At 36.8% G+C, this 14295-nt stretch overlaps 2 protein-coding genes across 31 annotated transcripts in view; both read left to right on the top strand.

The window, feature by feature from the left end:
* LOC131434615 (protein muscleblind) overlaps positions 1 to 14295 on the top strand; it is a 961748-nt gene that overhangs the window by 904561 nt on the left and 42892 nt on the right. For 15 of the 30 annotated variants that reach the window (XR_009230364.1, XR_009230365.1, XM_058601504.1 and 12 more), the window contains 3 exons: positions 587 to 802; positions 9119 to 9160; positions 9699 to 9825. The exons of 1 other annotated variant lie outside the window; for it this stretch is intronic. Coding sequence is in view for 23 of the 29 variants with exons in the window: in XM_058601504.1 (XP_058457487.1) it covers positions 587 to 802; positions 9119 to 9160; positions 9699 to 9825 (385 nt within the window). In the remaining 6 variants the exon portion in view is untranslated. Of the gene's footprint in view, positions 1 to 586; positions 803 to 896; positions 6337 to 7630; positions 7814 to 9118; positions 9161 to 9698; positions 9826 to 14295 lie in introns of those variants that run through there. 14 more of the 30 variants (XR_009230367.1, XR_009230368.1, XM_058601519.1 and 11 more) reach the window with 6 other exon arrangements.
* On the top strand, positions 9832 to 14295 carry LOC131434617 (uncharacterized). The gene has a single exon (XM_058601530.1). The coding sequence runs from the start codon at positions 10104 to 10106 to the stop codon at positions 11040 to 11042; it is 939 nt and encodes a 312-aa protein (XP_058457513.1). The 5' UTR covers positions 9832 to 10103; the 3' UTR covers positions 11043 to 14295.

Genomic DNA, 14295 nt, shown 5'->3' with positions numbered 1-14295 from the left:
AATTTCCTCATATGTTGATATAGTTTTTGCATCTCTGCCTACAAGTTTCTTCAAACTTACTTTTTGTGTTTTTTGTTTTGCGCCACATGTTCTAACCACGTTCATTACGCTCGATTCTGTACGCCACAAAAGAACGCTGGGACTTTTGTGACCGAAGGAAATCGGTATTATAAATATTCGCTAGAAAAGTTTTCTGTTTTGTACTGCTCAATTATCAGCAAACGACTTTTGTTTACTTAACCACTCGAATAACACGTTTTGTTTTAATGAGCTGCTTCCAGAACGTTTTTGTTTGTTGCCCAATTTTTTTACCGATTCACTGCAACCGTGGTCGATGTGTTTTTAATATAATTGATACTTTTACGCAAACTTTTAATCTCTCGATATTCGTTTGTTTTCGTTTTTTGGCAAGCAACTAAAATTTGCAATTAGCGTACTTTTTTGCATTACAAAAAAAAACAAAGCTACTAAACTGCATATGAAGCAAAACTACCATTTTAAACCCTACTAGTAAACACCAACTTTTTAACTTACCAATATTGAAAATCAAAGAAGACAAACATCAATTAGCAGATAATGTCTTTAGGTATGTCGCGAATTCATGCGCGGTGCCTGCAAGCGAGCGGAGTCCGAATGCCGTTTTGCTCATCCGCAGGAGAGCGTTACAACACACGAAGACGGTTCCGTCACGGTGTGCATGGATGCCGTGAAGGGTAGATGCGCTCGTGAACCTTGTCGCTACTTCCATCCTCCTTTGCACCTGCAGGCTCAAATAAAAGCAGCGCAGTCACGCGCAACCGCGGTATGGCTATCTTTAATACAAAACCAAGAAAAAAAAACATTTTTCTTCTACTGTTTTCCTTTTTTGTCTCGTTTCTTTTCTCTCATACTTTCAGTTTCCCGTCTAATCACTAACAATCTTGTCACCTACTTATCTTCCACGTTTCATTTGTACTTCTAATCGAGTTTCCTTTGCCATTTGTTAACTGATGTTTTTTGTTTTGGATTTTGTTAATTGTCGTTTTTGTTTTCTTCAATTTTGTTCGAAGACAAACATTCGGAGCCAGTGTTTTGGTTTCTTCTGTTTTCACAACTAACACAAACACAAGCGCACTCCAAACTCACACCCCTTGCGCGATTTCGTCTTGTCCCCGACACCATGCACCCTGTGTAGCCTTCCATCTTTTTCTAATGACACAATCTCTATTTCTACTGATAATCAACAGCCGTAGAGTTTCTATTCATCGTAGTAAACGGATTAGAATAGTTCAAGCCTACACACATTCACACACTCGTCAACAATGAGAAAGAAATTGAAAAGGAAGATTGGCAACCCGTTTCTGCTTCAATAGCACGTGAGACATCTACTCATCAGCATCTGTCAAGCGAGACAATGAAAACTGATTCACGTAGTGTTGAGGATTTTCAAACACATTGAACCGATATGCAATGATTGTCTCAAATTAAAGCAAGCTTACCAATTGCGCTGCTACATTTAGTATTCCGCTCTCTGTTACTCTAATCTCTCTACCCAGCCAGAAGATACTTCTGGATTTTAGCATTTACAGTTCTCCTTTCTTTAAACGTTGTTGTTCTAAATACTAAACTATCGTCATTGCCATTTCTTTCTTTTAATTCTTTCTCGTTACTGATAGTTGTGTCTTTGTCCCCATACGATCTCCATCTGAATAGTATCTCATATCAACTTTAGAACAAAAATATGCATGTAGTTCTGTGTTCTAGAACCTTTGAATCCAAAAACAAAAAAAGTGTGTCCTCATTCTAAATATTCCCATCATCAATGATAAATCTTTTATTGCTATAGAAAAAAAAACCCTCTGCCCAGTAATAGGTTTTAACGCAGAGAAAAAAGAACGAAGTTATCCCTTATCTAGCGTTTTAGATAGACTATTTTTGTTAAGTACTCAGTAGAATAGAACCCAACTAGTAAATATAATCGTTTTTTAAGATCAAAGCTGTGCGGTATTACAAGTTACTAGTGAAATTTGCTCTTGATGTAGAGACAGGTTTCCAGCAAATGAGATCTTCTTTTCCGAAAAGTAACATGCGTTGGAATGATTCATGACAAAATAATAAGAAATGACGCACTTAATCAGATTTGGATTTTTTTACGTTTTTCTAGGATAAAGAGATTTCAATTTAAAAATAGGACAGTTCTTTTGGAAATCAATTCAAAAATCAGATGTACTAGAAGTAGGATTCGCATGTGTCGAATTGAACAAATCCGACTGTTTAAAAAAAGAATGAACCAAACTAAAAACAGAAAAAAAAAAGTCCAAACAGCAACAAATTTCCCTTCTTTTTAATGAACACTTACTGTTCCAATAACTGAAATATATTTGTGTTAAATCAATTCACTTTTACACTGACATTGATTTGTTATCATTTTCTTGATTCAATTCAAATCTATGTGCTTGATCATTAGCATAAATCGGAACGAAAGGAATTGAGAGTACCTACTACATTCATCTGAGAGTACTATCCTAATAACAATATCGTTAGTTCCAAGGAAATACGCATCGAATGAGTATCACGTTAAAATTTTTGGCGCCAGTTTTCAATCTACTCGTAACAAATTATAATTAATTATAACATTCACAAAATACATTCCGATATTTTTTTGGCTAAAGGTCAGAGGTCCGAAAACTAAATGAATACGATTCAAGTCAGAATCTCCACGGAAAACTCTGGAAGCTTTCTGTGTGTTTTTTTTTATATAAATCAAACAATTGGATAGAGTCCTCGAATATCTCCACCAATCACTGAACAACCAGACAAACGTGCGTAATATGAATCTTTGGAGAACATTCCCACGCATCTCAGGTCACACGCAAGAAGGCAAGAAGAGTAAACGATTGTTCTAGTTCTTTGATGTTCAACTCTGTAGAGCGCAATGCACGCGTGGAGAAGCAGTTGAACCTTAACCGTGGAACAAAATTCTGGAGTTTGATTGTGGATCTGGATTCAGAACTGAATTTCAAAACTGAATTCTAAAACTGAATTTTAAACATGAATTGTAGATCTGGATTCAAATGAATTTGATACAGAGTTTTGGACCTCGATTCTGGATCTAAGTTCTAGAACTGAATTCTGGAACCGAATTTTAGAACAGTATTCTGGAGCTGAATTCTGCACGTTGGAACTGAATTCTTGACCTAACACTAAGATCGGGACCTGGATTCTGAAACTTGATTCTTAAACTGAATGTTTGATCTGAATTATGAGCAGAATTCTAGAAGTAAACTCTGATCCTGAATACTGGACCAAAACTAAAATTCAGATTCAGTTCTGAATTAATTTTAAATTCCGGATTCTAGATTGGGAATCAAGTTTCAGTTTCCAAATGTTCTGAATCAAGTTTAAGAATCCAGTTCCAATTCTAGAATCCAGAAGCAAAAATTAGAATAAATGGATCAAATTTTCACCCTACCCAGTAGGTAACGCTTAAATGAAATAGTTGCTCACTACACCAAATCTGTCGACCGAGCACGATTATTGTGATTCTCTCATACTACTGAAAATTTAATCATGATCATTTTTCCGATGGCATGAAGCAAAGATTACGCTATGTTGAGTACAACAAAATATATTCACGGTGAAAACTCATTCCAACAGCGCTCAATAAGACATATTCACTTTAAAACTCAGTCACAGTGCACAAAACTCCTTCCCCACAAAACTTCCATATTTAAAACATAACTCGGTTCTGAAACTATAGGGTAAAGTGTGTTTCAAATTGCAAATTGCCATTCAGAGTGTCGATGCAAAATAAGCAAATATTCTTCTAAAATCGCCTCAAAACTATTCCAATTTGTAGGTTTTTTTTTGTTTCAATTATAGAGGTTTTAACATTAATGTCATTCGCCTCTTCGGGCCAGAAAATGTGCGGGGTTGGGAATCGAACCCAGGCGGGCTGCGTGAAAGGCATCGACTTACCCATCACGCTATACCCGTCCCCTCAATTTGTAGGTTGATGATAGTTGCTTGCTAAACGAACTGACTTCGACTATACCGGTTATCAGGTTCCGGTTCGGCAAGTACCGGAAATAGTGGTCAAAACAACCTTTCTGTCATAAGAAAGTAGTCCTATGAAATAGGTTTGATAAAACATTTGCTTCCTACATATCTACTTAACTTTTCTACACAATTCCTAACCACTTCCAAGCATTCTCTTTATAGAAGATCTTCACCACCCGCAAGTTGAACCACTTTTCAATTTTGAGTAATGTGACCAAGGTGCGGAAATTTTGAAATCATAATTCCAACCTTTCCAGCACTCATTACTGAAGGTGAACTAGGCATAATTATTAATGAAGTAAACCAGATTCCCCAGTGTACGGAGACACTGGCAGCGCTTCTAGTGAGAAGTGGTTGGACTTCTTTCCAATACATACTGTGTTTGTGGGAACTGCGCAATCAACTTTATATAAACATTTCAACATTTACATAATCTTTCCATACCAGGGGCGCTTTTAGTGTCACGGACTTCTCAATTTCATTACTATTTGACACAGCGGAATATAACTGTATTTATGGAACAACTCGTTAAATTTCAGTTGCTGAAAATCTTTTTGCACACATAAATCTTTTGACAGCACTGACTTCTCAGCTGGCGAAAGCAATGATTATCGCGGATATTTTTTACCGTACACACAGATAGGAAAATGGCAGCTTAATCTTCAATACGATACATATATGCACAAGTAGAAGTGTGCTACGACTGGTGTTTTTTTCGAAAATGCTTCGAAATCCAAAGTCATCAGACAATTGAATCAATTTTAGTACTATTGAGACTATTAAATTACTAATTGGTGTATTTTTTCTCAAATTGCATGGGGCAGCTACGGATTTTCCATATGAACACATACATTTTGTGACGTGTCTCCACTTGATTCACTTACGTTTTAGTTGTAACAAACGCATTACTACGCAATTTTCATAATATAGGTAATACACTTTAAGAAGGAACTGTACCAAACTGTGGATGTGGTGAAGTAGGCCAAACTGAGATATACTTAAGTTCAATCACACCCTTGATTGATTGTAAGTTTATTTAACCTCGACTTTAACCATGTGATCTTTCACCGAAGGATATCACAACCTTCTATTATTATACTGAGTAGCAAGAGAAGCAGTAGCTCTCAGTTGACACCACAAATAAACTGTTTCCTACACAAGTAATCATTGAGCAAAATTTTCCGTTGAAAACCATTTTTTATTCTAATCGGTTTAATATTTATTATGCATAAATGTGGATTCATGCAAATTTAATATCCGAAAAAAAAGTATCCATATATCCTCTTATCCTAAAAACTCGCTAGACGAGACGAGTTTCTCAAAAATAAAACAAAATAAAATCCGCAGAACCTGGCTAAAGTTACTGTCAGAGTGAATGCGGTCTCGGAAGCTAAACGTTGCCACATTAGTTTTTGCAGAAACATGGCATAACCTCACAAAATTGACTAAATGAACATCATTTGACAGCTAACGGTTGTAAAGGGTGATTTTTTAAGAGCTTGAGAACTTTTTTAAACAATAAAACGCATAAAATTTGCAAAATCTCATCGGTTCTTTATTTTAAACGTTAGATTGGTACATGACATTTACTTTTTGAAGATAATTTCATTTAAATGTTGACCGCGGCTGCGTCTTAGGTGGTCCATTCGGAAAATCCGCTTTTTTATCGACAAATTTTGTTCAGCGATGAGGCTCATTTCTGGTTGAATGGCTACGTAAATAAGCGAAATTGCCGCATTTGGAGTGAAGAGCAACCAGAAGCCGTTCAAGAACTGCCCATGCATCCCGAAAAATGCACTGTTTGGTGTGGTTTGTACGCTGGTGGAATCATTGGACCGTATTTTTTCAAAGATGCTGTTGGACGCAACGTTACAGTGAATGGCGATCGCTATCGTTCGATGCTAACAAACTTTTTGTTGCCAAAAATGGAAGAACTGAACTTGGTAGACATGTGGTTTCAACAAGATGGCGCTACATGCCACACAGCTCGCGATTCTATGGCCATTTTGAGGGAAAACTTCGGAGAACAATTCATCTCAAGAAATGGACCGGTAAGTTGGCCACCAAGATCATGCGATTTGACGCCTTTAGACTATTTTTTGTGGGGCTACGTCAAGTCTAAAGTCTACAGAAATAAGCCAGTAACTATCCCAGCTTTGGAAGACAACATTTCCGAAGAAATTCGGGCTATTCCGGCCGAAATGCTCGAAAAAGTTGCCCAAAATTGGACTTTCCGAATGGACCACCTAAGACGCAGCCGCGGTCAACATTTAAATGAAATTATCTTCAAAAAGTAAATGTCATGTACCAATCTAACGTTTAAAATAAAGAACCGATGAGATTTTGCAAATTTTATGCGTTTTATTGTTTAAAAAAGTTCTCAAGCTCTTAAAAAATCACCCTTTATGTTTACGTGTTCATTCTAATTTGAATATTTGTTATTAGAAATGTTAAACATGAACTTTATTCGTCATCTCATCGTCACCTAATTACCGCATCACGTTTACTCTGACATGTTTACTTTGATCTCGCGCGCGTTGTCCCTTTGCAAACTGCGTTCATTTTGACAGCAAGCTAAAATAGTTTATTTTTAGTGGTAAATTCTCCTAAATAAATAAATACTATGATGGTGCATTCGTGGTTAATTCACTTGTATAGGATGGTAAAATGTATCGTAAATTATAATTCAAAGAAGGCTTCAAGAAAAATCTTTTCCGCTGTTCGCAAAATTTCTACTCGGTCAACGTTTTTACCAACAGCTAAAAATCATATCTCTGAATATCAACAATAACATAAAATAATCTATAGTTCATTCAGAACAATGAACGCTTTCAGTAGCTAAGATCAATAATACATATGCTGATGAAAACAAACAGCTGTCCGGTGGTAAATAGATTCATCATCTATAAGATCTCAAGATTCTAACCTAGTTTAAATCATTAGTCCTAAGCATAGCAGTAAGTTTAGTTCGGTCGAGGTTGAGTAATAAACCGTCCAAAAAAAAACTGTAACAGTGACCTCAAACGATCTACGGTGCAACTTACATTTAAAAAAAAAAAATAAACGCTAGTATATAGTAAAAACCGCTTGAAACTTATTATGATGAAAACAAAATATTTCGTTATCACATTAACGAGTACCTTCCAAATTGACAAGTAAATATTGCAAACTTTTTATCGAGCTCTTACTTGCAGACGTGCTTTCTTAATCAAAAACCACCCACTTATCATTTCACTGTCCTGTTAAACAGTTCACTCACAACGTTTCATCTCTGACCTCAGAGTACATGTATTATATAAAAATATTATTCTTTCTCTATTATTTATTGGTATTGTTCTCTTTTCATTTCACATAAATCAACTTTATTAAATTAAATGCTTGTTATGCTTCTTTTTCTTATTCTCAAAACCATCGCCACAAAAAAAACAAAATCGAAAACAAACACCCCCTACACGCCTCCTAACTATACCAATGAAAAACAAAATCGAATCCCCATTGCCCCGTACCGCAAAAACTATTCGAACCCACAAAACCGAACCTTCCACCCGCCCCCATCGAAATCCGCCATGAAAAAAAAACCCACAATCTCTAGACTGCACCTGTGTCCGCTGCGGCTGCTGTTGCCGCTGCCGCCGCCGCCGCTGCTGCTACCATGGGCACCCTGCCACCGCCGCCGCCGCCAACCGGGGCTGTCACTTCGACGTCCTTAGCCATTGGTCAGACTCCCTTGGAGGCTGGCAAAAAGCGTGCAGCCGATAATGACATGATACAAATGGTACTTGCGTTGTTATTTCTTCCGTTTCTATTTTCTTTTCTATTTTTTTCACTCACTATTCTTTTTCTCTAGAAATTTGTATTGTTTTTGACTGTTTCCTTGTTTTTTTCTTTCAATTTCTACTCACTTCTGTTTGTGTTTTTCTTCTATAGTGGTTCGAAATCGAGTATCAATGTTTAACTTACCGTTTTAATTTCGTATCACCACATTTGCTGTAGCTTTCGCATGCTTCTGACAATACCTGCTATATTCAAGGATAAAACGAGAAAGAATTATCTGGAAGCGTTACGTGTGAACTTAAGTGTACAAAGAGTTCTTGAAATCGAAGTTGCTAGCATGTATGCTATACACGTACATACATCAAATATATTCAACACCATCATTTTTTTAAACAATATTTTTTGTTGCTGCCAAGTTATTTGATTATTTTGTTTTTTTTTCTTTTCATTTGTACAAACAATATGATGTCGTTGCTCTGTGCAAACGCGCTCTAGTTCAGAGTATGTGAATGTGAATGTGAGAGCTATATACCGGTTGGGTGGATGTGTGTATGTGTGCTGTGCTTTTACTTTTTGGCCAAATGAAATTTATCAATTGTTTTCATCATAATACTTGCTAGATCATGAAGAGTAATGAGCAGTCGAGATTTACCAAATATTACTCACCATCAGTAAGGAGAAACAAACATCATAGAAGAAGCAAACATCCTCGCAACTTGACTGATGATCCGAAAAGTAAACAAAATCACACAAGAGCTTAGTGTCACTTGAGTCAGAGGAACAGATCGTTACGCTCGGTGACGAAATAATCTACAAGAATGTTTAACATCTAAAAAAAAAAGAATAGTTTTTTTTTCTTTTGGTTCTTATTCTTCATTGTTTCAGTTTTCTACATTTTCATTTCTTTTCTGTACAAATTTACTAAACTATTATTGTTTAGCGCCGCTATCTATACACCTGACTAATGAGTGTTTTATTTTTCTCGCTTCTTCTCTCTTCTCGCAAAACATTTGAAACAACAACAACAAATATACACACATACAAATAAACCTACATATCCAAACAAATTTCCTGTCCCATTGTATATCTCTGCCGCGCTCTAATGACGCCGCTGCAAATTAAATGTGTGTGTGTATGCGTACCGCCAATTGTGTATCACTCAATCACTTTGGAAACGAAAATAAACATGAATCCACATATTTACCCACACGTGCGTGCTGCTTCCCCTTGTACTACTACTACTACTACTACTACTACTCCACTCGCCAAACTACAAAAACTACTACTGCACATTCGCACCCACCAGATGGACATGAAAACGATGGGATCTTTTTACTATGAAAACTTTGTAAGTAACCATGCATATTTCCCTACTTTGGTTCATATTCATTATCATTTCATGCGTTCCTTTAGTTTGTTTTCTTGTTTTGCGCAGTCTCTATTGAATGTGCATTTAAATCTCCTTTCTTTGTACTCATTTTTCTCTTATCAATAATCCTAATCATATGTTTAGCTAGAAATTAGTGACATACGAGATTTTGAGGATTGGTGTCTTGGCTAAAGGCTTGAACATTTAAATAACCCAATGTTGAAAGGTTTACTTTTCAGTAAATGGACCTCACTCTCTTTATGCAAGACGCTGTAGTTTGAATAGCAACTCTATACTACTATCCTTCGCTGTTTCATTTTGAAAGATCCTATATGACTGATATGTGCTAATTTGTGAAAAAAAAAACTCATTCCATTATTTTTCTTGATCAAAATAAACATGAACAGTTGAAATGCTGTTTTGTTCTTTAATATAAATCCGTTTTTCAACCACTTTTTCCACATTTTCTTCTATTCCTGTTGTGCTTTCTCTCTGGGTGCGCAAATTGCGTCTGCAGGCTTTTCCGGGAATGGTCCCATACAAACGAACGGCCGCTGATAAATCAGGAATTCCGGTCTACCAACCCGGCGCCACAACCTACCAGCAGCTGATGCAGCTTCAACAGCCATTCGTGCCAGTGTCATGTGAGTACCCAACACCCAGTCCTTCAGCTACATCTGCTACTTATATTCCACAAACATCCACAGCAACCCTAATTGCTAATAACAGTAGTAGTAATAGTGCTCAGAGCACTAACTTGACAAACAGCAGTTACTATACTAGTAGTGGTAACAGTGTTAATAACAACAACAACAACAACAACAGTAAAGTAAATAACAAAAATACAACACTTGTAAAATCACTTTCCTTGCAATCGGTGTCCTCAATTGGGGCGGGTTTGAATCATCTCTCCAACGGTCAAATGCACTCAGATAATGACCTCAGCATTAAAACCGAGTCACACCTCAGCGATAAGGAAGACAATTCAAATAGCGAAGCCAACAGTACTTCGCTACTAACATCGCCGGCAATATCGACCTCTAGTTCGCTATCGCAGTCGCTTGTTAGCACTTCATCTACCCAATCGATCCCTGTTCCGATCACCAGCACAATGCTATCCTACTCCTCTGCTGCCCATATTAACAGTTACACTGCAGCTGTCGCTACCATGCAGGCTCAAGCTCAAGCTGTTCATGCTGCTCAGGCGGCCGCAGCAGCCCAGGCAAATCAGGCTGCGGTTGCTTCGGCTCAATACACTGCACACTACACCGAAGCAGCCAATCTGGCCAAAGAGGTTGCACAAAAGAACTACGCCAATGCACTCAAAATGGCTGCCGTTTCTAGCGCTCTCACTGGTAAGCCGCTTACAGCTCTCAGCTATACCGGCGTGGCATTGAATAAAACGGGAATGCTACAACAAAACCCCTCGTATCTCACTGCTGGTGCAACAGCAGTTGCTACTCCATCCGCGGCACCAGCTTATCCGCCACCTCGCATCGGTACATCTGCTACACAACAGCAGGCTATGCTTCCAGCGCTAACTCGTCCGCCTCCGCCCATTATCTCGCAGGCTGCCTACGCACACATGCTACGTCCACAAATGCCGGCCAATATGGTTCATAATCCGTACGCAACAGCCGCCGCTGTCGCCCAACAACAGCTCATGAACCAAAGCTTGATGTATCCGGCCTTCCAGGCAGCCGGGGGTTACCAATTCGGAAGCCCTATGCACACTGCTATACCTACTGCTAACCTTACCGCGATCCCCGGTACGATTCCTCAAGTGCAGCAAATGGCTACCAATGCCACACCTGGCAGTGCAATGGTTTTGAACCCCTACAAAAAGATGAAAACATCATAAACTGCAAAACAATAACAATCCGCGCAACCAGCAGCATGAAAACAAAATTACCCCCACACACACATACTCGCCCGCCCGCACGCAAAGACATCAGTTGCCATATGAGAAAACACATGCTCACTAGAAACACATTTGAATACACCCACACCCCCACAGATGCATCTATCTCACCACTAATCGTTGCCATGTTTTTGCACAGAGGAGAAAGTATAAATACAATAAGATAATGATGATAGTGCCTGAAAACAAAAACACACTCGAAGAAAAAAAAAATAAGAAGATAAATCACCAAGATATAGTGAACGTGGAACATATTAACAGTGTAACACCATTTTATCTAATGCAGAACAAATATAACAGTTATTTTACAAAACAGTATGCGATCACTTGAAGGCTAGATTTAGGAAATGTTCTATTTTTTTATTACATCGATAGATCTTGTCACCATGATTGTGCTGTTGAGGCACTAACTGGAATAGCATAGTAGTTTATTATTTCTTCTGCCAGCAGATGGATTAGTTAATTTTAAGTGCAATTCGTTTCGAAGATGACGGTTCAGAATGAACCCTAAAATTTATGATAATTTACGTTCGTTTAGTTCTATTCGTTCGAAATCTTGTTACGTTACGGGTAGTTTGGGTAGAGCCAAGGGGTATGACACATCGACGAAAAGGATTTGGCTCGACTTTGTTTCGTCTTTCAACACATCAATGTAAACGGTAAAAGCGGATAATTAATTTAACTGGGTAATAAGTGTCATTGCCCATGGGAACGAAAGCTTTTCTTGTGTATAAATACAAGGAAAAATCAAAATAAAGAAACTGTGATAGCTTCACAACAATACATGCTGCGCAAAAACAAGAACAACAAGTAAAATGAGAATAATCGATACAATCGTACAACCACAACACGCAAACAACTAGCATACGTTCTATTTCTCGATGGAACTCAAAATGGCACATAATAATATTTGTTTAATTTTTCGTTTGTTTTGTTTTGATATCGCAAACTTAGTGTGTTGTTTCGAATGACTTGCTTTGGCAACGAGGAAAAATGAAGGAAATTTTAAAAATTTAACCACTAAACATAAACGTCAAACTTTGGACAATGTAGTCAAGTTAACCGAATAAGCATTACCCGTAGGAAAAAAAATATATGACGTTTTAAAACCCAACCTAGAAGTGCATTTTTGTTTAGTTTTTGTTTAACACTTGAATTACGTAGTAAACTAGGGATCGATCACAACTATTATTCCTTTCCGGCAATCAACCCCAGATCGGGACAGTGCTGCAGAGAATTCAAAGTCATAGATAATTATTTGTAAATAATCGATGATCGACCGATGAAAATATTGTTGTGATAAGTTTTTTTCCAACCTTAAAAATTAATTAGTGTTCCTTTTTTCACTTTCTATTTTGATGCGTACTATAGTAACTGTTTGTTAAAACACACGTTAGAATTTAGGATCAGTAAACCAATAGCTGCTGATAATTGTATGACTTATAAACTTACTTATTATAAAAAAATAATCGAAAGGTTGTGTATCCTGTAACAACAGTCAAACTTAAGCCGTGAAGAAAGTGATGTCGAGTCATTGAAGCTATAATTTGTGAATACATAAACACGTCTTAAATCTTCTTCTAGAACGACAGTTCAGAACAAGTAAAGATCTACACTACCAATCGAAAAGAGTGTGCTTAAGGAGTATTAACACTATTACTACTGCTACTACTACTATTACTATAATTACTATTACTACTACTACTACTAGTACTACTGCTACAGAAAACTAAACAATCGTTTGATAAACTGTGAATATAATTTATTCAGCATTAAACATTTTATTAATGAAATTCGAGCAACGCTATTACTACTACTATTACTACTGCTAGTACTGATGTCAAACGATTGTAAAAATCTTACAGTGGGAATTTGGAAAAAAAAGTATGGCTAGCGATACAATACTTGTGTTGGTAAAAAAAATGGAATCCAGTAGTTATCTACTCCACCAGTAAAAAACAAAAACAGTAACACACCCACGTTCACATTTTCATATTAGGGTATATATTTGTAAATGTTTGAATACAGATAGCGTAAACCAGAATTTTCACACGTACACATTACACATAACTACGCCTACTACGTTCTACATATTTATTCCCAAGCAGATTTGATTTTTCGCGTGATTTTGGATAAAGTAACTATATCGTAGTTGAAGTCTAGTACCCCATTGCTAAAAAAAACATATAATATGTAGAGTTATACTCACCTAGAACGACAAAACCTAAAACAATCATTGAACGAGATAAACAAAACCTTTTGCATTGATAATAAACAAACAACAGAAAAGTATGATAACAGTAGTTTTACTCCTCTCTAAATTATATATCATTACTGTTAGTGGCGAAACGAAACTGCATGAGTATAACAGGTATCTGAAGTCTAAGAAACTAAGTCAAACTACGGAGTAGCAGTCCTCGTCAAAAAAAGTATAACTTAGCTGTACAAAGAAAACAAAACCCACGAATTAAAGTTGCAAAATCGTTACTAGATTTTAGAACGCTGCAAACGAGTTTAGTTTATTTGTTTAAGTCCTCCTTCGTAAATACTATGAAACAGCAACGGTTGAAGTACTGAGAAAAGCATTATTTAGTTATTTAGTTATTCTGTTGCATTTTTTTGTGTTTAGTTTAGTTTAGTTTCGTTGTGCTAAAGTTGCCCATCCAACATTAGTTCCCAAGACCCAGTTGCATTGGTGCAAAGGTTTCAAAGGCAATACAGACAAGTTTTTAATTTTAGTTTAATAATTTGTTTCTGTTTGTGGTTGATGAATTTCGTATTTAGCTATATACAAGTGTTTTCTTTTTATACTTTGGCAATAGTTGTTGAGCAATTGAAAGTAAATGAGTTTAGTTTGATCTATTTTCACTGAAATTCTTAGTAATGTGATGTAAAACTTTCGTTGCGCCTTATACGTTCGCCTGTTACACGATTCCTAGATTCCCTGTGTCTCCTAGAAAGCTTGTTCTCGTCTTCATAATTATGCATACGATCACATCCAATGCTACCGCGAGCACTAACCGAGTTAAGAAAACTACAATGCTCATTTGAATCGATTCCTAATTATATTTATGAAAATTGCTTTTTCCATAAACTCGCCTTGTCGTCCTTGCTTTTTCCTCGTTTATTTTAACCAGAGAAAAAAAACATAGCAGCAATGTTAGTGCTGAAGAACAATTATGGTGTTTGTTTT

This window comes from Malaya genurostris, chromosome 3 (assembly GCF_030247185.1).
Source record: "Malaya genurostris strain Urasoe2022 chromosome 3, Malgen_1.1, whole genome shotgun sequence".
In the NCBI taxonomy this organism is placed as follows: Eukaryota; Metazoa; Arthropoda; class Insecta; order Diptera; family Culicidae; genus Malaya; species Malaya genurostris.
This window is presented reverse-complemented; position numbering and strand designations above follow the sequence as displayed.